The sequence below is a fragment of the Coregonus clupeaformis genome, chromosome 8 (genome assembly GCF_020615455.1).
Source record: "Coregonus clupeaformis isolate EN_2021a chromosome 8, ASM2061545v1, whole genome shotgun sequence".
NCBI classification, from domain to species: Eukaryota; Metazoa; Chordata; class Actinopteri; order Salmoniformes; family Salmonidae; genus Coregonus; species Coregonus clupeaformis.
In genome coordinates this window covers 50,980,571-51,006,602 of record NC_059199.1, presented here as the reverse complement: position 1 = coordinate 51,006,602, position 26,032 = coordinate 50,980,571, and the positions used below count along the sequence as shown (strand labels likewise).

The window sequence follows — 26,032 nt, the reverse complement described above, 5'->3', positions numbered from 1 at the left end:
ACAAGGAAAGAGACCTGCTCTTAACCAGCTAGCACAAAACAACGTTAGCTAGCTTGTTGTTAGTGAAAATACATATGGCGCTGTAGATGTGTTAGTACAGCAGTATGTGGATTTTTAGGAGGGATCTAGCTACAGTATTTTAATATTTAAACTGTGCAGTGGTTGTTTGGATTTATGATTGGTATAAGAATAACATTGCAGTTGTCTACATCAGAAACCCAGACGACCTTTCTGTTTTGCTGAAGATTGTGCACCCCACATTTCTCTGAGATTTAACTGCGACCAATCGCTTGCTCGAGAGCGGTGTATCTTCAGCAAACTTCAATGAATCGATTGGTGGATGCTTAAACTGTGGCTGATGAACTCGTCCTTCTAGTATTATATTAACCAATCAGAAGTTTACATTGAGTGAATTTGTCCCGCCCCGGTCTGTCAGCCAGTAGTTTGCCAGAGGAGGGACACAGGAAAGGGGTTGCGTGTTGCAAGACAGACGACACAGAGACATAGCTAACTAGCTAGCAGTGTTGTTATAGCGCTTTTGTAAGTGAAGTTCGTGGTTTAAATAGTTTTGTTCGATATGAAGATGTTTAACTGAGAGTTTTTCGAGAATGCATACTTGTTGGAACACTTCAAAATGGATAAGTAGCAGAACAAGTGTGAAAATGTAGCTAGCTAAGCTAACTGGGCAGCTTATTACGAACTAAACTCAACTGGACTTTTACAAGAACAAATGTTCTAACTTTTTGGGGAAAGTTACAAACTTGCTTTATCATTTCACATTTATATATTTGAGCAAACAAACGAAAGTACTCTCAAGTAACTTGAGGCTTATTCAAGATTTAACTTTGTATTTTTGTTTTTGCCAAGTTTGTTAACTGGAAGAGTTGCACTGTGGCAATCAACATCATGTCGACAGTATCATCAGCAACCAACTCAACCCAACAGCAGCAACAGCGGGTCAAGCGAAGCGGTGACGGCGGCGGCTCCCCAACCATCTCTCCAGCCGGCTGCAGCAACGGCAACACCACCACGATCCGGTTGCAGCCTATTCGTGCCACCGTGCCATACCAGCTCTTGCGTGGAGGTCAGCACAGCCCAACCCGCTCCTGCTCCTCTTCCTTCACAGTCGCGAGCAATACAGGACCGACATCGACGTCCCCTTTCAACAGTCCCTCCAGCCCGACGCAGCTGCTGCTCGCGAACCCGGGTGGAAACGGCTCGGTGGAGGGCAGGCTGGTCGCAAGGCAGATACGCTCGCCGCCGGACAGCAGGAGTTCACCTGAGCGATGTCCGAACTCGCCTGTTTTCAAAGGTGCAGTAGTAGCGGGTTGTCCTTCATTTATTGCATCCAAAGCTAGATCGGCTAGCTGTTGCTATAGCTAGCAAGCTAATTGGGTCAGATCGGGGGTCTCTGCTAGACGCATCAGCATCACTTGCACGCAAACGCATATTATTTTACCTAACATTTCTGTGTTTATAAGCCGATTCAGATATAGCAAATAACAAACATAGCTAACCCTGAAAATGCTGTAATTTATTGCGAATGTCGTATGAATAATTATGGACCCAGTAGCCAAATGTTGTCATGTTCAAATAATGAATTGGCATCGAGGGGATGCTTTGAAACCATATATGTGCTTATGTACTACGTTGTTTAATTTGCAAACAACTGCTTTGGGCTTTCGATTTATGCATCCGTGGCTGTTATGGTGACGATGCAGTTACTGTACCTCCAGGCCAGCGCGCGCCAGTTAGATAAACACGACTGGTTCGTCGTATTAAAATAAATTAATAATGGCAACTGCAACCACATCGTGGACATGTTACAATGATTCAATAAAGACCAATCATGATTAGTGTGACATGCCCATTTATTTAGGTATTTTCTCTGAAATGGACGCTTGTTTACCAGCGCGAAGGAATATAAATAATTACGTCGCTGACTGGAGAAGGTCGCGCGCTTATGGCAACACTGGGGCCTAGCAGGAGCGAGCGCATCTCGAGACGTAAACACAATAATTCTATTGCAAATATGAGTGCTGCTCTTGCTCTTTGCAAATAGGTTTTTCTAAAGCTGTAGTGTTATTTGACACCTTACAGGAAGCACTTATGATAGTATGGATTCTTGAGGAGGTAGGGACGGTATTCCAATGCATTTCTCTAGCTACCAGGTCCACAATATGCTGTCTCTGTGCACCCTCTCTCAAAGTAGGAGACCTCAGTAGCCTAGGTGTGCAATGCAGATTCTGTAGGTTTAGTAGTACTGCCTGCTGGTAGTAGTACTGATTTGACAATGGGATACTATGGGCCAGACCCCCTAGAAAGCTTTGACCCTTGACCTCTCTACATGTCAAGCCAGAGATGAGGGATGCAATATGGTGAGGTCACTGATGACCACAGAGGTTCTGTACATTTTAGGTCCGGGAAATTGGACAGGGGGCACCACGACAGGTTGAATGGAAAAGCACCCCTTAACACGTCTTATCATACAATCTCTTAAAAAGCATATGATATTCAGTTAGTCATTTATACTGTTTTCCAGGGAGTCCTCAATGCTAATGTAGGAACTAAAGTGTTAATAGATGAGTACTAATGACTGCATAGCACATAGGGCCATCAACAATGAATGCATAAGCATGGCATACTAACACAGAGGGTATCAATATATATATATTTTTTTTACATTTTAGTCATTTGGCAGACGCTCTTATCCAGAGCGACTTACAGTTAGTGAGTGCATACATTTTTCATACTGGCCCCCGTGGGAATCGAACCCACAACCCTGGCGTTGCAAGCGCCATGCTCTACCAACTGAGCTACAGGAGGCCCTATCAAATTACTTTTTCTATCATGTGGTTGTCACTTGTCATTCTTTGGAGGAGACTAGAGCCTACATGCTTGACCTGACCTCAAATTCACAATTACTACAGTACATTTTAGTCATTTGGCAGACGCTCTTATCCAGAGCGACTTAGTTAGTGAGTGCATACATTTTTCATACTGGCCGCCCGTGGGAATCGAACCAACAACCCTGGTGTTGCAAGCGCCATGCTCTACCAACTGAGCTACACAGGGCCCGTTTCCATAGCATATTGAATCTGGGCTCATATTCCATCATGTATAGAAGAATCAATACCTTATTGTATGAAAAGGGGGACGTTATGGTTACAGGTCTTTAAGCGTATAGCTTGTAAAGCAGGCTTATAGAGGACTGCAGGCTGGGAGTGATTTAGAATACATTACTCTGGCATGAACAGCTTTAATGGAAAAATGTAACAGTTTTATCATCAAACCTTTTATCTTCAGGTAATAAGTGGGGGCAGCCTTCTAGCAATTTCTTGTAGTTGCCCCTTTATGACCGGTTTCCTGGACACAGATTAAGCTTAAGCCTGGTCCAGGACTAAAAAGCATATTCAGTGGATATTCTGCATTGAAAGTGTTTCTGTGCCCGAGAAAATGCTCCCTCATGTCAAGTTATGAACAAATGGGACAGTGAATGTGTTGACATAGGCGTTATATTATCTAGTCTACGTTCCTTTTGACACTTGAAGTCATTAACTACAAGGGACTTATTGTGAATTCTCTCCAGGTATAACTTCAGAGAGAGAGGGTTGTAAACTATGCTGAAAAGTGTGTGTGACGCAACAGTTAATTAGCCAGTTCACTACGATCTTGTGAAGCTGTAAAACAAAGACAAGGCAGCTTCCTGTAATAGGCTTGGCATTAAAAGAACACAACACAACAACAACCACCTACTTCCTGATGAAAGGATCTATACTGCAGATCTGTGAGCTACGTCCTATATTAAGGTAGTTCACTACTTTTGACCAGAGCCAGAGGCATTCGAAATGGCACATAGTGCACTACTATTGGACAAATCTATAGGGCTCTGTCATGCACAGGGCCTGTTCTGCTAGTGACAGTCCTTGTGTGACCCTGTGCTGAATTGTCAGCCACACTTAAAGTGAGAGAGGGATTATGAGTGATTAACACATGACATCATCACCTCGAACCGAGAACACAACCTGTCTCTCTTCCAAACTCCAATATGGGTCAATGTTGCCTTTATATAGTAAGGGGGTTGAATAAATGAGTTAGTCGTGCAGATAGAGAGGGATTGCGTATCTTGCGTGAATGCTGTGCATTCAACCTCTGGAAACACCAGGATTGTGGGTTCAATTTCTGCATGGATCACATAACCTACACACACTCAAAATATATGCATGCACTAACTACTGTAAGTGGCTTTGGATAACAGCGTCTGCTAAGTAGCATGTGTTATAGTATTATTAACCCCCTTTGTAAACCTTTTAACACTGTACGGATAAGCAGTGAGAGTGATTTCATCTACACCATTATTTAAGAACTATAATTTTGAATCATTGCATACTTTTCTGTCACCAATGTCAAATAAATGTCCCATAGCTTCTACATAAAAGGCCTACATCTTGGCTAGAGAAGCTTGTATCTACGACCAGACCCAAACGTTAGGCTATTTCAACTTATTCCTTCCGTTGTTTACATCTCTATTTTTGGTCTGGCTGAAAAATCATTGAAATTGCAGAAAAGCAGATGCACACAGGGCATCGTTCCAAAGTGGGAATATGTGTTTTTCTTTCATTCTTGTTTTATGGTATGATGACGTGTGCTCTCAATGTTGAGGCCTGGTTGGACTGACACCCCAATACTAACATTTTTTAAAGATTAATAAAAAATGTATAACTAAAATATAGTTGTTGCATAAGTATTCACTCCCTTTGTTTAGGCAAGCCTACATTAGTTCAGGAGTATAATTTGGCTTAACAAATCACATAATAAGTTACAAGGACTAATAATAGGGGTTGACATGATTTTTTGAATGACTAACCCTTCCTCTGTCCGCTATACAGTGGCTTGCGAAAGTATTCACCCCCCTTGGCATTTTTCCTATTTTGTTGCCTTACAACCTGGAATTAAAATAGATTTTTGGGGGGTTTGTATCATTTGATTTACACAGCATGCCTACCACTTTGAAGATGCAAAAAAAAAAATAATAAGACAAAAAACTTGAGCATGCACTCCCCCAAAGTCAATACTTTGTAGAGCTACCTTTTGCAGCAATTACAGCTGCAAGTCTCTTGGGGTATGTCTCTATAAGCTTGGCACATCTAGCCACTGGGATTTTTGCCCGTTCTTCAAGGCAAAACTGCTCCAGCTCCCTCAAGCTGGATGGGTTCTGCTGGTGTACAGCAATCTTTACGTCATACCACAGATTCTCAATTGGATTGAGGTCTGGGCTTTGACTAGGCCATTCCAAGACATTTAAATGTTTCCCCTTAAACCACTCGAGTGTTGCTTTAGCAGTATGCTTAAGGTCATTGTCCTGCTGGAAGGTGAACCTCCGTCCCAGTCTCAAATCTCTGGAAGAGTGAAAGAATTTCCCTGTATTTAGCCCCATCCATCATTTCTTAAATTCTGACAAGTTTCCCAGTCCCTGCCGATGGAAAAACATCCCCACAGCATGATGCTGCCACCACCATGCTTCACTGTGGGGATGGTGTTCTCGGGGTGATGAGAGGTGTTGGGTTTTTGCCAGACATAGAGTTTTCCTTGATGGCCAAAAAGCTCAATTTTAGTCTCATCTGACCAGAGTACCTTCTTCCATATGTTTGGGGAGTCTCCCACATGCCTTTTGGCGAACACCAAACGTGTTTGCTTATTTTATTATTTATTTATTCATTATCATTTTTTGAATCAAGTAATTTTTTTTCATTTCACTTCACCAATTTGGACTATTTTGTGTATATCAATTACATGAAATCCAAATAAAAATCCATTTCAATTACAGGTTGTAATGCAACAAAATAGGAAAAACGCCAAGGGGGATGAATACTTTTTCAAGGCGCTGTATAGGACTGAGAGAGGCCTGTCCAGTAGACCTAATGGGCCTACTAGGTTCTATGAGAAGCCAGCACATATCGGCGGAACACTTGACCCGTTTGGAGCTCAGACCAGTTCCACCTAGCCTCATCATGAGCAATAATCTCCTATGTGTCACTTTCTAGTGTAACTAGGCTAACCATTACAGGCACATCCCGAGGCTGCAGAGCTGGTGTGAGGAATGCCTACACTTTTAAGCTGTCGGCATGCTTCAGTTCGGCTGGCACCTAGCTGAGCTCGGCTAGGCGAACCAATCGAGTGTGCTTGAATACTCCCTTAAAAGACCTTCGCTTGAAAAACGTGAAAAAAGTGGCAATAATACTGTAATTTCAAAATAGTCAGTATTCATCTAAGGTAATTCAAGAAATCTCTCATTCATTTTGACATTTTTGTAGAAGAACTCTTTGTCACGCAATTTTGCATCTGACTAGGATGTTTGGTGCAGTATTTCCCTAGTGAAAATTTTTGCATGAGGACGAATCGTCTCGCATTGAATGACAACAGGCACTTCATTGAAGAATCCCTACCAATCGCCGATGAGGGGGCATAGACTAATGCTACTGACTTCGGCTTGCCCTGAGAATTTTTTTAATGAGAACGTTACATCTCATACAAATGAAATGATGAAAAGCCCAATAAGTTTGAAGAGAAGTGTCTTAGCGATTGCGATTTGACCTGCGATATACATTGGGGAGAACAAGTATTTGATACACTGCCGATTTTGCAGGTTTTCCTACTTACAAAGCATGTAGAGATCTGTAATTTTTATCATAGGTACACTTCAACTGTGAGAGAGGGAATCTAAAACAAATATCCAGAAAATCACATTGTATGATTTTTAAGTAATTAATTGCATTTTATTGCATGACATAAGTATTTGATACATCAGAAAAGCAGAACTTAATATTTGGTACAGAAACCTTTGTTTGCAATTACAGAGATCATACATTTCCTGTAGGTCTTGACAAGGTTTGCACACACTGCAGCAGGGATTTTGGCCCACTCCTCCATACAGACCTTCTCCAGATCCTTCAGGTTTCGGGGCTGTCGCTGGGCAATACGGACTTTCAGCTCCCTCCAAAGATTTTCTATTGGGTTCAAGTCTGGAGACTGGCTAGGCCACTCCAGGACCCTGAGATGCTTCTTACGGAGCCACTCCTTAGTTGCCCTGGCTGTGTGTTTCGGGCTGTTGTCATGCTGGAAGACCCAGCCACGACCCATCTTCAATGCTCTTACTGAGGGAAGGAGGTTGTTGGCCAAGATCTCGCGATACATGGCCCCATCCATCCTCCCCTCAATACGGTGCAGTCGTCCTGTCCCCTTTGCAGAAAAGCATCCCCAAAGAATGATGTTTCCACCTCCATGCTTCACGGTTGGGATGGTGTTCTTGGGGTTGTACTCATCCTTCTTCTTCCTCCAAACACGGCGAGTGGAGTTTAGACCAAAAAGCTCTATTTTTGTCTCATCAGACCACATGACCTTCTCCCATTCCTCCTCTGGATCATCCAGATGGTCATTGGCAAACTTCAGACGGGCCTGGACATGCGCTGGCTTGAGCAGGGGGACCTTGCGTGCGCTGCAGGATTTTAATCCATGACTGCGTAGTGTGTTACTAATGGTTTTCTTTGAGTCTGTGGTCCCAGCTCTCTTCAGCTCATTGACCAGGTCCTGCCGTGTAGTTCTGGGCTGATCCCTCACCTTCCTCATGATCATTGATGCCCCACGAGGTGAGATCTTGCATGGAGCCCCAGACCGAGGGTGATTGACCGTCATCTTGAACTTCTTCCATTTTCTAATAATTGCACCAACAGTTGTTGCCTTCTCACCAAGCTGCTTGCCTATTGTCCTGTAGCCCATCCCAGCCTTGTGCAGGTCTACAATTTTATCCCTGATGTCCTTACACAGCTCTCTGGTCTTGGCCATTGTGGAGAGGTTGGAGTCTGTTTGATTGAGTGTGTGGACAGGGGTCTTTTATACAGGTAATGAGTTCAAACAGGTGCAGTTAATATAGGTAATGAGTGGAGAACAGGAGGGCTTCTTAAAGAAAAACGAACAGGTCTGTGAGAGCCGGAATTCTTACTGGTTGGTAGGTGATCAAATACTTATGTCATGTGGCTGGGTCTTCCAGCATGACAACGGCCCGAAACACACAGCCAGGGCAACTAAGGAGTGGCTCCGTAAGAAGCATCTCAAGGTCCTGGAGTGGCCTAGCCAGTCTCCAGACTTGAACCCAATAGAAAATCTTTGGAGGGAGCTGAAAGTCCGTATTGCCCAGCGACAGCCCCGAAACCTGAAGGATCTGGAGAAGGTCTGTATGGAGGAGTGGGCCAAAATCCCTGCTGCAGTGTGTGCAAACCTTGTCAAGACCTACAGGAAATGTATGATCTCTGTAATTGCAAACAAAGGTTTCTGTACCAAATATTAAGTTCTGCTTTTCTGATGTATCAAATACTTATGTCATGCAATAAAATGCAAATTAATTACTTAAAAATCATACAATGTGATTTTCTGGATTTTTGTTTTAGATTCCGTCTCTCACAGTTGAAGTGTACCTATGATAAGAATTACAGACCTCTACATGCTTTGTAAGTAGGAAAACCTGCAAAATCGGCAGTGTACCAAATACTTGTTCTCCCCACTGTAGATCAAAACCTTTGGGTGAACCGTTGGAATCATAGAAATAACATGATTTATATTAAGACGCAAATGGGAAAGCGGCATTATTCTTGTTAGAACAATCAGTTGACTGCATTTTACCTAACAGAACAGCATTCAACTGTTCCGCAAGAGGAGTAAAGAATGGAGTAAACTATAAAAACGGACATGCAATAAAAAAAATGCATGCGATATGGATTTCTTGCAATATGGATATTTTTGAATGTGAATTAGAATAATTGTACAGCCCAACATGCAATAACCTACATCCAATCATGTTAAAATGTGACAATTCTAAAGTTTCCCAGAGCTTTTGTGTTTAGGTCTGAAAAAGACTTCAAGCCAGACAACCAGACATGCTGATTTAGCTTTCTCAGAAGAAACACAAGCAACATCTTTCAAGAAGAGCTTAGTGCATTTTTCCCTCTTTCTTACTTCCTGTTCTTCTTCTGACCTCTGCCTCCCTTATACAGCTAACTGCTGCTTGACATAGTGTGTCAGAACACAGCCAAGGCCTTATTATTAGTTCCCTCAGAATGCACTAGTGTTTACCTGTAATCCTGTGGATTTGCCCCAGGTGACCCTGGCCTGTGCCTTTCTCAGTGGGCTCTGATCCCACTAAGGCCTACAGGACCTGTCAGTCAGCTCAGGGGCAGGGTAAGGGGGCCCGCCGCCCTAAGCCCACCTAGTACACTTGAGGGCAAAACACTGCTGTGCTAGGGTCTTTGAAAAACATGTCAACTGTTTCACACAAAACCTCAGATCATAGCCATACATTGAGGTTTTACAACACAGAAAAATAAAATATCAACATTTACTCAATACTTCCTAGTTATGAGAAACTTCAACGTAGGTCAAGTCCTCCATAAGTCAGAGGTGTTACTGTACACAGCACCAGTCTGTTTCATGTCATACTGGAATGTTGTTCTTAGAAACCTGGCATGTTTGGTCAACTTTGCTAAAGGCCTATATATACGCTAGCTTGCACCGTGTGAGTTGAAGCGTTTTGCTTTTGAACATTCTAACCTCATACAAGGCCACAGGGTTAGGACGGCGTAAATATTGTTGTTTCTATCTCTCTCTCTCTCTCTCACTCTCTCTCTCTCACTCACACACACACACACACACACACACACACACATACACACCAGAGAGTATTGCTAGAACAAACACACAGCCCTTGACCCAGATCCTCAGGTCCCAGGGAGCCTGGAAAGAGCCTTGGGTGTGTGTGTGAGGTATTTTTATCAGGTGTAGGGTTGCCTCACCATGAAGGCTGGGCCGTGAGGGAGGACGGGCTGGGCTGCTCCAAGGGTAACCAGTCTCTGACAACATTTTATTTATTTTATTTAACCTTTATTTAACCAGGTAAGCCAGTTGAGAACAAGTTCTCATTTACAACTGCCACCTGGCCAAGATAAAGCAAAGCAGTGCGATTTAAAAACAACAACACAGAGTTACATATGGGGTAAACAAAACATAAAGTCAAAAATACAACAGAAAATATATATACAGTGTGTGCGAATGTAGTAAGTTATGGAGGTAAGGCAATAAATAGGCCATAGTGCAAAATAGTTACAAATTCGTATTAACACTGGAATGATAGATGTGCAAAAGATGATGTGCAAATAGAGATACTGGGGTGCAAATTAGCAAAATAAATAACAATATGGGAGTGAGTTAGTTGGGTGGGCTAATTTCAGAATGGCTGTGTACAGGTGCAGTGATCGGTAAGCTGCTCTGACAACTGATGCTTAAAGTTAGTGAGGGAGATGAGAGTCTCCAACTTCAGAGATTTTTGCAGTTTGTTCCAGTCATTGGCAGCAGAGAACTGGAAGGAAAGGCGGCCAAAGGAGGTGTTGGCTTTGGGGATGACCAGTGAGATATACCTGCTGGAGCGCATAATACGGGTGGGTGTTGCTATGGTGACCAATGAGCTAAGATAAGGCGGGGATTTGCCTAGCAGTGATTTATAGATGGCCTGGAGCCAGTGGGTTTGGCGACAAATATGTAGTGAGGACCAGCCAACAAGAGCGTACAGGTCACAGTGGTGGGTAGTATATGGGGCTTTGGTGACAAAATGGATGGCACTGTGATAGACTACATCCAATTTGCTGAGTAGAGTGTTGGAGGCTATTTTGTAAATGACATCGCCGAAGTCAAGGATCGGTGGGATAGTCAGTTTTACGAGGGCATGTTTGGCAGCATGAGTGAAGGAGGCTTTGTTGCGAAATAGGAAGCCGATTCTAGATTTTACTTTGGATTGGAGATGCTTAATGTGAGTCTGGAAGGAGAGTTTACAGTCTAACCAGACACCTAGGTATTTGTAGTTGTCAACATACTCTAGGTCAGACCCACTTAGAGTAGTGATTCTAGTCGGGTGGGCGGGTGCCAGCAGCATTCGGTTGAAGAGCATGCATTTAGTTTTACTAGTGTTTAAGAGCAGTTGGAGGCTACGGAAGGAGTGTTGTATGGCATTGAAGCTCATTTGGAGGTTTGTTAACACCGTGTCCAATGAAGGGCCAGATGTATACAAAACACTGCGACGTTGTTGTTTCAGTCTGCATCCTCACATATTGCCCCTAGAAAGATATTGTGGGGATTCTAGAAATTGCTTCTGACTGTACAGAATGTGGTGGATTGGCATAGTAATCGGATCAGTTTTGAATAGATTATAAGCGCAAAAGTAATGGACTGGGTCAGGCAGCAGACCTATCAGCTTGCTGTGAGCTCTTACCAAACTGTTAGAAAAAAACGGTGTTTGACCAAATACAATGCTATTTCTCTGTAAACAAATTAACAACAGACATTCAGCATGCTTATAGAGAAGGGCACAACATGTACTGCACTGACACAAATGACTGATGATTGGTTGAAAGAAATTGATAATAAGAAGATTGTGGGAGCTGTACTGTTAGATTTCCGTGCAGCCTTTGATATTATTGACCATAACCTGTTGTTGAGAAAACGTATGTGTTATGGCTTTTCAACCTCTGCCATATCGTGGATTCAGAGCTATCTATCTAATAGAACTCAGATGTTTTTTTTAAATGGAAGCTTCTCTAATGTCAAACATGTAAAGTGTGGTATACCGCAGGGCAGCTCTCTACGCCCTCTACTCTTTTCTATTTTTACCAATGGCATTAAACAAAGCATGTGTGTCCATGTATGCTGATGATTCAACCGTATACGCATTAGAAACCATAGCTAATTAAGTCACTGAAACCCTTAACGAAGAGTTGCAGTCAGTTTTGGAATGGGTGGCCAGTAATAAACTGGTCCTGAACATCTCTAAAACTAAGAGCATTGTATTTGGTACAAATCATTCCTTAAGTTCTAGACCTCAGCTGAATCTGGTAATGAATGGTGTGGCTGTTAAACAAGTTGAGGAGACTAAATTACTTGGTGTTACCTTAGATTATAAACTGTCATTGTCAAAACATATAGATTCAATGGTTGTAAAGATGGTAAGAGGTCTGTCCGTAATAAAGATATGCTCTGCTTTTTTGACACCACACTCCACAAAGCAAGTCCTGCAGGCTCTTCTAGTTTGATCTTATCTTGATTATTGTCCAGTCATATGGTGAAGTGCTGCAAAGACCTAGTTAAGCTGCAGCTGGCCCAGAACAGAGCGACATGTCTTGCTCTTCATTGTAATCAGAGGGCTAAAATTAATACTATGCATGCCAGTCTCTCTTGGCTAAGAGTTGAGGAAAGACTGACTGCATCACTTCTTGTTTTTATAAGAAACATGAATGTGATGGAAATTCCAAATTGTTTGCATAGTCAACTTGCACACAGCACTGACACAAACACCTACCCCACCAGACATGCCACCAGGGTTCTTTTCACACTCCCCAGGTCCAGAACAAATTCAAGGAAACGTACAGTATTATACATGGAACTCCCATCTCATATAGCACAAGTGGAACCTGGTTAAAGCAACAACTCACGGCACAACGCCTCTCCCCCTTGTGACCTACTTGTTGTGTGTATGTACTGACATGTATGTGTAACTGATAGATGCACACTACATGTTAATGTTTTTAAATGTACACTATATATACAAAAGTATGTGGACACCCCTTCAAATGAGTGGATTTGGCTATTTCAGCCACACCCGTTGCTGACAAGTGTATAAAATTGAGCACGCAGCTAGCCATGCAATCTCCACAGACAAACATTTGCAGTAGAATGGCCTTACTGAAGAGCTCAGTGACTTTCAACGTGGCACTGTCATAGGATGCAGTGGAAATGCGTTCTCTGGAGTGATGCTTCACCATCTGGCAGTCCGACGGACAAATCTGTGTTTGGCGGATTCCAGGAGAATGCTACCTGCATTGTAGTTTGGTGGAGGAGGAATAATGGTCTGGGGCTGTTTTTCATGGTTTGGGCTAGGCCCCTTAGTTCCAGTGAAGGGAAATCTTAACGCTACAGCATACAATGACATTTTAGAAGATTCTGTGCATCCAACTTTGTGGCAACAGTTTGGGGAAGGCGCTTTCCTGTTTCAGCATGACAATGCCCCCGTGCACAAAGCAAGGTTCATACAGAAATGGTTTGTTGAGATCGGTGTGGAAGAACTTGACTGGCCTGCATAGAGCCCTGACCTCAACCCCATCGAACACCTTTGGGATAAATTGGAACGCCGACTGTGAGCCAGGCCTAATCGCTCAACATCATTGCCCGACCTCACTGATGCTTCCATTCAGCCACAAGAGCAAGTCACTGCAGCATTGTCTCAACACCTAATGGAAAGCCTTCCCTGAAGAGTGGAGGCTGTTATAGCAGCAAAGGGGGGACTAACTCCATATTAATGCCCATGATTTTGGGATGAGATGTTTGATGAGCAGGTGTCCACATACTTTTGGTCATTTTGTCTGTAATGTCTTTATCGTTATGTGTCGGACCCCAGTGAGGCTAGCTGTCGCCATTGACGTTGTCTAATGGGGATCCTAATAAATCATTGCCTTTGAGAGCCTCCTCAATTAAAATGTCTCTCTCCACCCCCCTCTCTCTCTCTCTCCAGTAGAGAGGTCCAAGCCCCAGCAGCAGGTGCGTAACTCGGGAGCCATCCGGCGGACTTCTTCCCTGGGTACCATCACCGGCCCCTACCTCACCGGCCATTGGCCTCGCGACCACCATGTGCACTACCCCTCGTTCATGAAAGATAAATCCACTCAGGTAGGTGCCCCCTCACTTCCTGTCCCCCTGTGTCCCCTATGTGTCATGTTTTATCGGGTCCCCCCACTGAGATGAATGAATAACTGTACACTATGCTTTGTGCATTAAAGATAAATCCACTCAGGTAGGTGCCTCCTCACTTCCTGTCCCCCTACCCTATCCTTCATGTGTGACGCTTTGTTCGGTCCCCCTACTGAGATGAATGCATTTGGCATTTCATTCAACGACAAAGACCTGACGATATTCCAGCTAGAATAAACTAGGTTTATTTATAGCTCTGGTTTGCTGATCTGCAGAGTTTGATCAGCAAAGCATGCTAGTTTTGAACTAGCACACTGAGGTGAAGGACAGGGAACTGCTACAGATGTAGGATCTTAATTTGACCTATATTGTCACAGCAAAATAATCCAGCATTAACAGGATTTGAATGTTTACTCCATAATGGTGCTTGATTGGTTTATACATTTACATTTTAGTCATTTAGCAGACGATCTTATCCAGAGCGACTTACAGTGAATACATATATATATATATTTTTTTATACTGGCCCCCCGTGGGAAACGAACCCACAACCCTGGCGTTTCACTGGTCAAAAGTAGGCTTCATTGTTGTGCAATACTGTTAATATAACTGTGTGGGTTTTTAGTGAATTTATGTAAATCACAAAGCTCATCTGCAAGAACATTAGAGTGATAAAAAAGTGATCAAATTAAGATCCTACATCTGTAAGCAGAAGTGGTTGAGTACTGAGCTGCATCACCATAAGGAAGTGGGCTCTTTCAAATGACTGGTGGCAGTCAAGTTTGTACAGTACTCAGTCACTGATTCACCTGCCCACACAGATATTAGTTAGCCGCTGTTGACCTCTTTCACAGGTCTATACACCCTGTTTCCGCCAGTCAGTGTGGGCCTCTCTAGCCTTACTATAGATTAACCAGCCTGGCTCTCTGTATTAACCTGCCGGCCTTCTGTGTATTGAACAAGTAGGCACTGGGTGTCACCGTAGCACAAAGGTGTCATTGTGGAGAACATGCGAGATCCTGTCTGTCTGTGTGACACACGGCTTCTGCTTGTACAGAGCCACGTTGCTGCCAGTCCTGCTGCGGCTGGAATTTTCTCCTCCTCCTCCTTGTCTTTCTCTTCTCCTGCTCCTCTTACTCCTTCTTCCACTCCTCAACTTTTCCTCGTCATTGTCTGTAATTCTCAGCCATTGGGTCTGTGACCTGGAATGTTCTCCTCCTCTTCTTCCTCGCCCTATTCTGTACATTGCTGTGACCTGCAACACCCACACCATCCTGCCAGGTTATGACAGACAGGCCCAAACACAGAGCACTAAGATTATGCCGAGAGATCAAGAAGTATTAGTGTGTGGAAGATTGATTGTGCAGGCTAGTGTGTGTACTGGGCCAGTTTCAAATCTATGCCTCAACTGGACTTTTAATGGACATTCTGCTTTCTGCGTTGAACATGATTTTACAGTGTCAGCCCAATATTCTGGGGTAGATTAGGCCTTTAGTTTTTTATTTCTCTCTCCTCTGGGTTTAGTGCATTAGCCAGTCTCAGTGAGCGTGAGCTAACAGGGTTATGACACCACCGGAGCCAGTCAGTCAGAGTCAGAGATGACATCCCATAATGACCTCCTACATCCTTTTTTTACTGCACTGCTCGGCAACCAGGACCCAATAACCTCTCAGGCCACCCGAACACCATATTGCTAGATCATCCCAGAAACCATATTACTGTGGACTCAACCTGGCAACTTCAGCTCTTTGTCCACATGCTTGGAAAAATCTGCCACATCTACATGTGCAGTACGGACCTACTCTCCTCCTCGGCCTCGGATCAAGGTTTATCCTTGACTTGTGCCATAAAGACACTGTTCATATGCCAAACGGCCCGAACCCTAACCAACGGAGAAACCTGGAATTTCCCTTTGGAGTAGTAGTTCGTTGACAGAACACATGCAGGGAAGGTGGACCAACCAGGGATCGGTATGTGGTCACACATTGTCTACTGTAAGAGGAGAGGAGATGGTGTGTGTCTGTGTCTGTGTGTGTGTGTGTGTGTGTAACTCAGTTTGTGTGTGTGTAAGTGTGCTCCTCCTCCTCTTCCCTTAATAGGAAATGAAAATGACGTATGTTCAAAGCTTTCTCTCTCTGTTTCCTGCCTGGCTTGGTGATGGTGTTGAACAGGTTACAGAGACTCCACATATTAATAGAAGAACTCAACTGACCACTTTACAATATTTACTACCACTTCTGGCTACATCACTGGCCTAGCACTTCCATTGGCTCTTACAGTGTATATTGTCTGATGCTCTGATGAAGGCATAACTGCGCTAGCCTGTCCGGGATGAAAATAAAAAGGTGAAATGAGGTGACGTCTTTGTTTAAAAAAACATTTTGGAGTGCCGCCGTTTCCCAATGTTCTTGAACTTGGGATTTAATTCAAAGTGTACATTCTCTCTCTCTCTCTCTCTCTCTCTCTCTCTCTCTCTCTCTCTCTCTCTCTCTCTCTCTCTCTCTCTCTCTCTCTCTCTCTCTCTCTCTCTCTCTCTCTCTCTCTCTCTCTCTCTCTCTCTCTCTCTCTCTCTCTCTCTCTCTCTCTCTCTCTCTCTCTCTCTCTCTCTCTCTCTCTCTCTCTCTCTCTCTCTCTCTCTCTCTCTCTCTCTCTCTCTCTCTCTCTCTCTCTCTCTCTCTCTCTCTCTCTCTCTCTCTCTCTCTCTGCCCTTTTGAAAGCAGAGACACACAGAGCTAGGACTATTCTTTATCACAGTACACACTCGATTTAATCCCTGTCTGATGCCTGCCATTTGTTGAGAGCCCTTCTCTCTTTTCTCCTTTTTACGCTTGTCTTTCTCCTCCTTTCCTCTCTCAGCTCCAGTAGCAGGTCAGACCAGGGGTAACCAAGGGGACGAAGCGAGGGCTTATTTTTTCTGTCTCTCTCTCCAGTTGACATAATAACTTATTCATCACAGTAGCCTTAGCTGAGGCTGTGGCATTTAGAGACCTCTTCTTGTGCTGTTGTGCACTGACACACACTAGTTGAAGCTCCATTTTTAGATCTTGTTATACATGATGTATACATATCAAGCCGTCCATGTCAAACCTAACACTTGGGAAGGGCAAAATCTGAAATGGCAAAGTAGAGCACTGTTGAGGCTGGGGGCAAAAGCTGCAGTCTTTCATTCCCTATCATGATGATTGACATGGCTAATGAGGATAAGAGGTTGATAAATAGATCATGATATTATTGGTTGTTTCCTTGTTGTTTCCAGACACCTGGATGTTGGAGTGAAGAAGCAGGAGAGAGGAGGAGCACACATCAGCGCTCGGCGTCTTGGGGCAGCGCCGACCAGCTCAAAGAGGTATACACTCACTCACGCTTGCATATGCATGCACGACACATGCATACGCACACACACCACACTAAAACATGTCATAAGAAACCCTAACCCTTCAGAAGAAACTACTACTTGCAGCACTTTCCTAATGACCATTGGGCTGAGGTGTTCTCAAATCAACAATGACGATATATTGTACAGTAGGCCTCCATGTAAAACTTATGAAATCTGCTATCCTAGCACACTGTGCATCCGTATCATTGCTATCATCCTCCTTTAACCCAGACCTAGATTCTGCCATGTTGAGATGGCTTTGAAGTTGACATGACAACTAGAATGACATCAGAGTCTATAGGAAACTGCCTACCACCTGCCATCGGTCTCTGTCTCTCTCTTGCTCTCCACCAAGTGCCACCTTCTATATATAACTTCCTGTATGACCTCAGACTTCCGCATGCTCAGGACTTGGTCTGTTCTAATGCTGGGTGTCAGAGACGGAGCGTAGGGCCGGGCGGTCGATGTCTTATCATCCCCTCTCAGCTCCACCATGGTGCTATACGGCCACCACCAGGGAGGAGGCAGATAACACTATCTATCTCCCTCGCAACTAACCAGACACGTCCCCTCACAGCAACCAACCGCCAACCCAGCCATAACCCAACAGGCAATTTATGGACAGGAAAGACAGCCAGGCAGGCCTCAGATTCCTCTCTCTCTTTCTTTCATTCTTTCTCTCCCCTTTCTCTCTTTCTCTCTCTCTCTCTGTTTTCTCTCTCTCTCCATAGTTTAACAGCAGGGAAAGCACCTAAAATAGTCGTGTTCAGGCATGTTCCTTAGTAACTGTAGTGACGCTGCAGTGCAGAGGGATTGAGTTGAAGTCTCCTTCAGTTACACCATGATTGTTTGTAGGGCTATATAACCTCAAAAGAGATCTCAGGGTTGTTAAGCGACTGTAATCCACAGTAATCCTAACCTCATAGACCTCATTATTTACAAACACTTCCTGTCACTTAACTCTTGTTGTGTTCTTATTTCCTCAGCGTTACATAGGATGTACTCGCTCCACTTTCAACCCTGTGAAAGTACTGCCCAGCCCAGCTTAATGTCTTACAACTCACACGCGCGCGCACACATACACATACACATACACATACACATACAGCAATACCGCAAGGACAACATGTTTTTTGACTTGCCATGTAACGCTGCTGGACAATGAACACATTCATACTCTGTCACAGCTGCTGACTGGGTTTTCAGTTAGCTACTGTGTACTATATGCACTAGTGGTATGTCATTTGAAGTGAATGGCTGGGAAAGTGCAGGGAGGGGTGGAGTAAGAATATAAGCGCTTGAGTTTGTTTATTTTGGTGCTGGAATAAAGCAGTGGAGCAACATATTTTATAAAACCTGTTAGGCTGGGTGTTTGTGTTGTGTTTCTATAGTAAAATGACTTTACATTTACGTCATTTAGCAGACGCTCTTATCCAGAGCGACTTACAGTTAGTGAGTGCATACATTATTTATTTTGTATTTTTTCATACTGGCCCCCCGTGGGAATCGAACCCACAACCCTGGCGTTGCAAACGCCATGCTCTACCAACTGAGCTACATCCCTGCCGGCCATTCCCTCCCCTACCCTGGGCCAATTGTGCGCCGCCCTATGGGTCTCCCGGTCAAGGCCAGCTACGACAGAGCCTGGATTCGAACCAGGATCTCTAGTGGCACAGCTAGCACTGCGATGCAGTGCCTTAGACCACTGCGCCACTCGGGAGATAGACTTGCTGGAAGAAGATCAAGGACAGTTTGTGTAAATGCATTGTGAAACAATCATTGTACTATAGAAACACAACACAAACACCCATCCTAACAGGTCCTTATCAAAGGAGGCTCTGTCTGAATGGACGGGCTGATATGTGATCCACTTTCTTTAGCCATCATGGACCTGGTGCACTCAACAGTTAGTCAGCTTTCCAGATAACTCAAGAATCAGTAGGTGATATCCTCTGCCAAATCTCTCCTATGATGCTGGGTCCAAAATAAAGATAGTAAAGAAAAACAAAGGCTACATGTATTGTAAAATATGTTGCTCCACTGCTTTATTCCAGCACCAAAATAAACAAACTCAAACACAATGCATTTCACAATGCATTTACACAAACCGTCCTGTATCATCTTCCACCAGAGCATGTACTTTATCTTCTTCCACCATAGCATGTACTTTATCTTCTTCCACCATAGCATGTCCGTTATCTTTTTCCACCATAGCATGTACTTTATCTTCTTCCACCATGGCATGTACTTTATCTTCTTCCACCATAGCATGTCCGTTATCTTCTTCCACCATAGCATGTCCGTTATCTTCTTCCACCATAGCATGTCCGTTATCTTCTTCCACCATAGCATGTCTTGCTGGTGTAAAAGGTGACCTGTGTTGTGCTACTATAGTGAAATGACTGAGCCTACAATTACTTCTGTGTAAAGGCGCAGGGAAAATAACATGTCTGGGCTTGTCCTGGCTAGTAGTGAGATGCTGCATACATAATAAGAATAAGATGGCTACCATGTGGCAAGCAACTGTTTATCTGATTTGACATTAACTGTACTGTGCTTCTATCTGATATACAAAGGGCCCCACTTGTCTGAGAGTTCAAAAGGCTATTTTGGCAATTGGAACTTTCCTCTGTGGGCTAATATGGATGCAAAATTATAAAGACAAAGATTTGGGTCAAAGATATACCTAGAGCCACACAGACAGGTGTTCTAGCCCTTTGTCCTTATTGGTCAGAGCACAGGGGATTCTCAAACCAGATAAGGAAGCCAATACACAGATCGGAACGTCTGTGGGTCTTTCAAAGGTGTGAACGACACCATGCAAATGAAATACATTATCTATATCGTAAATGGCCTTTTAAGATGTGTTTGCATACTCAAATTGACCCAGTCTGTGTGCGCGTTACGTTTTATGGATCTTCCTTTAGCTTTTATTTCACACTATCTCTTTTAGATGTACATCGGGACTGCACAGCTCCAGCTCTACATGTGATCTGATGCATTCATTACTGGAGCTGCCTGCCTAGGGGCTTTTCCCTGAGCTATGGCGACCCCTGGTGGATATATTGGGTTATGTCAAAAACATGTGAAAAGATGAAATAGACAAAGAAGTTAATCTGTTAACTTGTTACTATTCCTTTCTCTCATTTCTCTCTTTGTCTCCTGTCTTTCTCCCTCTCTTCTCCTCTCCCTTTCTCCACTTCCTCCTCCTCTCTTCCTCCTCCCTCTGTTCTCCTCAGCAGATAGCCAAGCTCAGGCAGCAGCTGCGTGGCAGCAGTAAGCAGCAGCAGGGAGGTCGTCAGTCTCAGTGTCAAAGAGACAAAGACAGCCTGTCCCCTTTACAGGGACCTATCAACACCATCAACACCACGGCCAACCAAGCACAGGTGAGGCACAATACTGCCATCCAAACCTGAGTTATATACTGGTTATATACAAACCTGAGTTATATACTATACATACTGGCCCCCCGTGGGAATCGAACCCACAACCCTGGCGTTGCAAACGCCATGCTCTACCAACTGAGCTACATCCCTGCCGGCCATTCCCTCCCACCCTGGACGACGCTGGGCCAATTGTGCGCCGCCCCATGGGTCTCCCGGTCACGGCCAGCTACGACAGAGCCTGGATTCGAACCAGGATCTCTAGTGGCACAGCATAGCTCAGTAAAATGGTGTGTGTGATTTAGCTTGTTTGGCGGAGTAGAACCAATGCAATCGGCCCAAAATTTCAAACTCTGCACCCCCGCCAACCCAACACGCCAGGGAAGCTAAATCACAAAACCTCTGCGCTTCTTATAATATGTGTAAGGTGGAGGTTTCATTTTTGAATGTCTCTCTCTGCGGTTGTGTCCCTGGATCCTGCAGTGGTCCTGCATGTCTAAGTCATCTCAGATGTCCAACATGACGGTACCCAAGCCCTCCATCACCAGAGTGCCCAGCAGCATGGAGGGAATCAACCACGAGCTGGAGAAGGTCTTCATCAGAGACAACAACGGAGAGAAGGAAGAGCTCAAGGTGGGAGGACGGACTGTTAGACATATACCATCACATATTTCAACCTGGTCTCAGAGTATTTCGTATTATTCTGTACATGAATCAGATACAATCTATTTAGTATGATATGTTACGTTTCATATGGTATGTATTAATTTGTGGATGTCTGTCATCCATTTCGTATGATATGTTACGAATTACAATTTGTATGATATGCTACTAATTGCAATTTGTACAATATTTAGCAAATTACAATTTGTACAATATGTTACGAATTTGCCAAACGTTTGTTACTAATTCCAATTTGTTGTTGCTAATGTTAGCTAGGTGGCTAACGTAACTTTAGAATGCTAAAGTTGTCCGTGATGAGATTTGAACACGCAACAATTGGGTTGCTAGACGTTCGCGTTATACGCCCAGAAATCCACTCCGACCAACCACCCTCCTTTCGTTTTTTGCATTAAGTAACCTTCTATCTTATGTAACCATACCAAATGTAACATATCATACTCATTTGAGTGTCCCGGATTTGCCTTTACTATGTTACGTGTAGTCTATGAGACCAGGCTGCATATTTACACTCTCAGTCAAGGGTGACTTCAGTCAGGGTCATGTGTCTGGAGGTGACAGAGGAGTAGACACGCACACAAACGCAACCACTCATTCACCTGTTGTGTCACTGGCAATCCTATTACTTCCAAATATTTACTGAGGAACATCTTGCTCTCTCTCCCGCTATCTCCCGTTCTGTATTTTTCTTCACCCCCCTCCTCCCTCATCCCCCCGCCCTCCCCAGGTGTTGGAGGTACCAGACGGACGGCGAGCCCCCTTTCCCCCCCAGCAGCGTAGCAGTAGTACCCGTAGCGTGGACACACAGACCCCCTCTGCCCCCGGCCGCTCCAGCAGTAGTTCCAGCCTGTCCCCCTGTCCCTCTCCCGCCTGCCCCCCGGGGTCCGGCTCACACGGGGGGAGCCCTTACTCCACCGACGATCTGCTCTACGACAGGGATAAAGGTAGGACTGTCAGGATTCCCTCTCAGACCAAGGGCAAGGCCTCCATTGTCCATTGGACATCCTGCTGTTGTGCCCTTGAGCAGCAAGGCTCTGAACTCCCAACGTGGACTGTGTTTGTGTCTTGTCCGGGGGGTTGGCAGTAGAGCAAAAGGCAAATGTAATCTTCTTTTCTGACCGTTTCTGACCATTGTCTCTGTCTCTCTGTCTACAGACAGTGGCAGTAGCTCTCCGCTGCCTAAGTTTGCCTCGTCTCCTAAACCCAACAACAGCTACATGTTCAAGAGAGAACCCCCAGAGGGCTGTGAGAAGATCAAGGTGTTTGAGGAAATTAGGTAATTACAGCAAGAGACCAGGGACCTGGTACAGGAGGGTTTGATTAGATTTTTTAGGATCTCTTTTATCGCACCAAATTTCACATGTCCTTGATACTGAACGTCAGTTACGTTTACATGTCATGAAAAGAGTTAAAACGTTGTCTCTTACTTTTCTCTTTGTCTGTCCAGCTCCAGGCAGTCAGCGTCCGTCCCTCTCTTCTCCTGCCCCGACAAGAACAAGGTCAACTTCATCTCCACCGGCTCCGCCTTCTTCCCCGTCAGACTGACCCCCGGTGCCCAGCACCTCTCTGTGACCTCTCACCCCGACGACGACCCCGAGGCCGGCCCCAGCTCAATGATGTCAGCATTCTGCCGCGTCCTCCCCTCTCAGGTCCACACCTCCACCAGCACAGATGATGCTCCCACCCCTGAGGAGGCTGCCCCTGCAATGCCCACCTCCCCCCAGCAGGGGGAGACACCAGAGACTGCCCTCCAGACAGACAGCCTGGCCATCAGCTAGACCTGGGCAGAGCTGGCCTCTGTCACATGGTTCTGGTTCTTATTGTTATTAATAATATTATTATTACGCCCCCACTATCATCATCATCATCACAGTCCGGTCTCCTTCACTAAAGGACCTCCCCCTCCTCTTCTCTCTGTCTCTACTGAACTCTACACACTGCATGGCGTAGCGCTAGCAACAATGTACCTGACGACAACAACAACAACAACAACAACAACAAACAACTGAGAAAACAAAGACAAGTGTCCCACATGTTCCTAGCTTATTCCTAAAGCACTGTTCCTGTCAGGGATAGACATGATGATCTTTAACAGCACGTAATAAGTAGAGATATTGGACGCTGGCATTGGATGGATGGGAAGAATATTAGACACTTTGGATAAGGGGCATGCATTTTAAACTTGTAGTGTGTTTAAGATTAAAGACATGCTCCGGTACTTTGCAGACTAAAATTATTTTTTCAACCTCCCGCTTTGGGCTGGATGTGTCAATATGTAGTTCATACATGCATAATCTATGAGCAGCATTACTGTCTTACCTCAATTAGCCACGAAATTCCTAGTTTGAAAGCCACTGTTTTCTTGAAACTGTGCCGCGCCATTTTCTCTACATTTCCCCCTACATAGGCCAGCCAGCCCCCTAGCAATTCGAGTTCTAGCCAATGAGCTTCAGCCCCTCGCATTTGAATGACAGCTAGCAGGAGGCCTGCCCAGCGTTATCCAATGAGGTTGCAGGGTGGGCCTTTCGGGGACTACTTTTGGCTCATGAGTGCTACTTTCAGAAATACTGGCTAAAAAGTATACAAAAGTACCAGAGAATCTCTTTAACTTATGTGTTATTGTGTTCTGTTTTGACATTCTCCACAGTATGAATAAGCTCTATACACCATATTACACATATTATATATCTTAGGAAAAGAAAGAAAAGAAAAAAACAACGCTTGTTTAATTAGAAAACGGTGTATTGCTGTGTTATGTTATGTACAGTAACAGAAAGGAGAAAGAAGAATATTCAGGATTTATGTTTACACAATCCAGGTTATGTTTCCAAACCTTTGAAACATGCAAAGAATAATCAAAAAAGTGGGGAAAAAGACATGGACATAAAGAAGAAAATTCAAAATGGCCACAACAATCTGTTGCACAGTGTCCATTGCGTCTGGCCTTGCTTCAGGTATATATCACAAACGGAGTCTAAACTCAGGAAATTTGGAATGTATGCCCATATTCCATGACACAGATTGACTCAGCTCAGACTACATTTCCTCGTTGAAGCAGAAGAGATCGCTCTATTTCCTTTGCTTTCTCTCATTCCAGATTCCATTCCAGAAATTCTGAACCTTTTATTCCCCCTAGACATTCCATGGTGTTATGATGTGCTGTCCCAAGACGTGACCTGTGCTTGGCTGTCATGAGAGGGCAGAGGTTAGAGGTTAAAGGTTGACTGTGTTAGGCGTCTTGATTGTCTTTATGAGTGACAGACCAGGCCCAGTGTGAGAGATAACGGCTGTGCAAAGTCTATAATGGCTATGACTGTCAACGCCTGACAGTTCTGTGTGGTCGGACTCTCTGCAGCCGTTGTGCTGTGGTCAAGGTCAGGTAGCAACTTCAGTGTTCAACTTCAGGTCAGTCTAGGTTGACTGGTCCTAGTCAAGTCATGGCCTGCAGTAACATCACATAAAATAAGCATTTGGTTGGTTACATTCAGGTGTCCAGTCTGAGACCGTTTAAATATCACATAGACAACATAATTATGCTTTACTATTAATTCATAAGACATTCCATGAGATTCTAGCTGGTTAGGGGTTGAGAAGATTCATCAAGTCATGTCCAAACGTTAATCTTTAGGCCCTCCGGTGTGCTGGGTTTGAGGTTTGATTAGAGAGGAGATAGTTGGTTTATTACACCTGCAGAATTGGTAGATGTTTCATCTTTGGATTTCAAAGAAAATGGATAAACTGTCCTGATCCCTATCCAATCCATGTCTTTCTGAAGTTTAGTGCTTTACAATGTCATGAGTAATTATTGGCATCATCTTCATCAAAGGAAGAAATTCTCCTATCAGCGTCCCATATTTGATTCTGTGCACAATAATTCCCTTTGCAGATTTGTCTGTAACATCATTATTGCATGGAACACAACAACACACCCACCTTGACATTCAAGTCAAAAGATAAACCATAATCAGAAACATTATTTATTTTGATATGCTAATGTGTGCTTGTGGAATTCCTGTCTGCATTGATACTCTTGTTCATCTTGTTAGATATACTATATGGCTTTAAAAAATATCAATGCAATGTTGATGTTGTTTTTAATAATTTAGCACCACATTATCATGTGATATAGCTTATCCAATGACTAACATACATTAACTATGTGGCATTGGTTAACTAGATGTGTGCAATAATAGACAAGGTGTTGGTGTCCGTTGGGTCAGATATGTTTCGCTTCTTCTTCGCCTCTCCATTTCCTCTCTCTCATTCCTTTGGTTTGGAGTATAGAGCCAAATCAGCACTTAAGCCAGATTCACACTATAGGACCATACTGTGCTGGCTTGGATATTTTATTTTCCAACACGGTTCCAGCAACTATGGTGGCTCGGCCCGGTATGTCTCAGTAGTGTGAAAAGCCTAACAGCCTGTTGAGAAAGCCATTAATCGACACATAAACCAGCACTTGATATGATGTCACCAGAGCACATAGCTATTGGCTAGCAGGTCATCAGTGTTCATCAGCTCACCCAATCAGCTCGCTCCTCATCGGACCTGTGGGGCCAAAGGTCATGCACAAACACAATAAAATGATTGGTTGTTGTTTTGACCACTGAGTGTGTGCAAGTTATAGAAGGAGGAGAGTGTGTGAGAGTTATAGGAGGGGAGTGTGTGAGAGTTATAGGAGGGGAGTGTGTGAGAGTTATAGGAGGGGAGTGTGTGAGAGTTATAGGAGGGGAGTGTGTGAGAGTTATAGGAGGGGAGTGTGTGAGAGTTATAGGAGGGGAGTGTGTGAGAGTTATAGGAGGGTAGTATGTGA

General features: G+C 44.1%; 1 protein-coding gene and 1 non-coding gene across 4 annotated transcripts; one reads left to right on the top strand and one right to left on the bottom strand.

Annotated features, from left to right (window-relative positions):
• Positions 1–467: 467 nt before the first annotated feature.
• Positions 468–25,822, top strand: LOC121571905 (glucocorticoid-induced transcript 1 protein-like). Of its 3 annotated transcripts, none has more exons than XM_045222048.1 (8): positions 468–1,312; positions 13,607–13,758; positions 17,036–17,125; positions 20,395–20,541; positions 21,022–21,171; positions 21,947–22,163; positions 22,375–22,495; positions 22,667–25,822. In XM_045222048.1, exons 1-8 carry the CDS (start codon positions 907–909, stop codon positions 22,995–22,997), a joined length of 1,614 nt encoding a protein of 537 aa, XP_045077983.1. In that variant the 5' UTR covers positions 468–906; the 3' UTR covers positions 22,998–25,822. The 3 variants fall into 3 exon arrangements, with proteins under 3 accessions (XP_045077983.1, XP_041739628.1, XP_045077982.1); XM_041883694.2 differs by having other exon boundaries at positions 13,604–13,758; positions 20,398–20,541; XM_045222047.1 differs by having other exon boundaries at positions 13,604–13,758.
• trnaa-ugc lies at positions 2,754–2,828 on the bottom strand. The gene has a single exon. It is a non-coding gene; the product is annotated as a tRNA-Ala (tRNA).
• Positions 25,823–26,032: the final 210 nt, after the last annotated feature.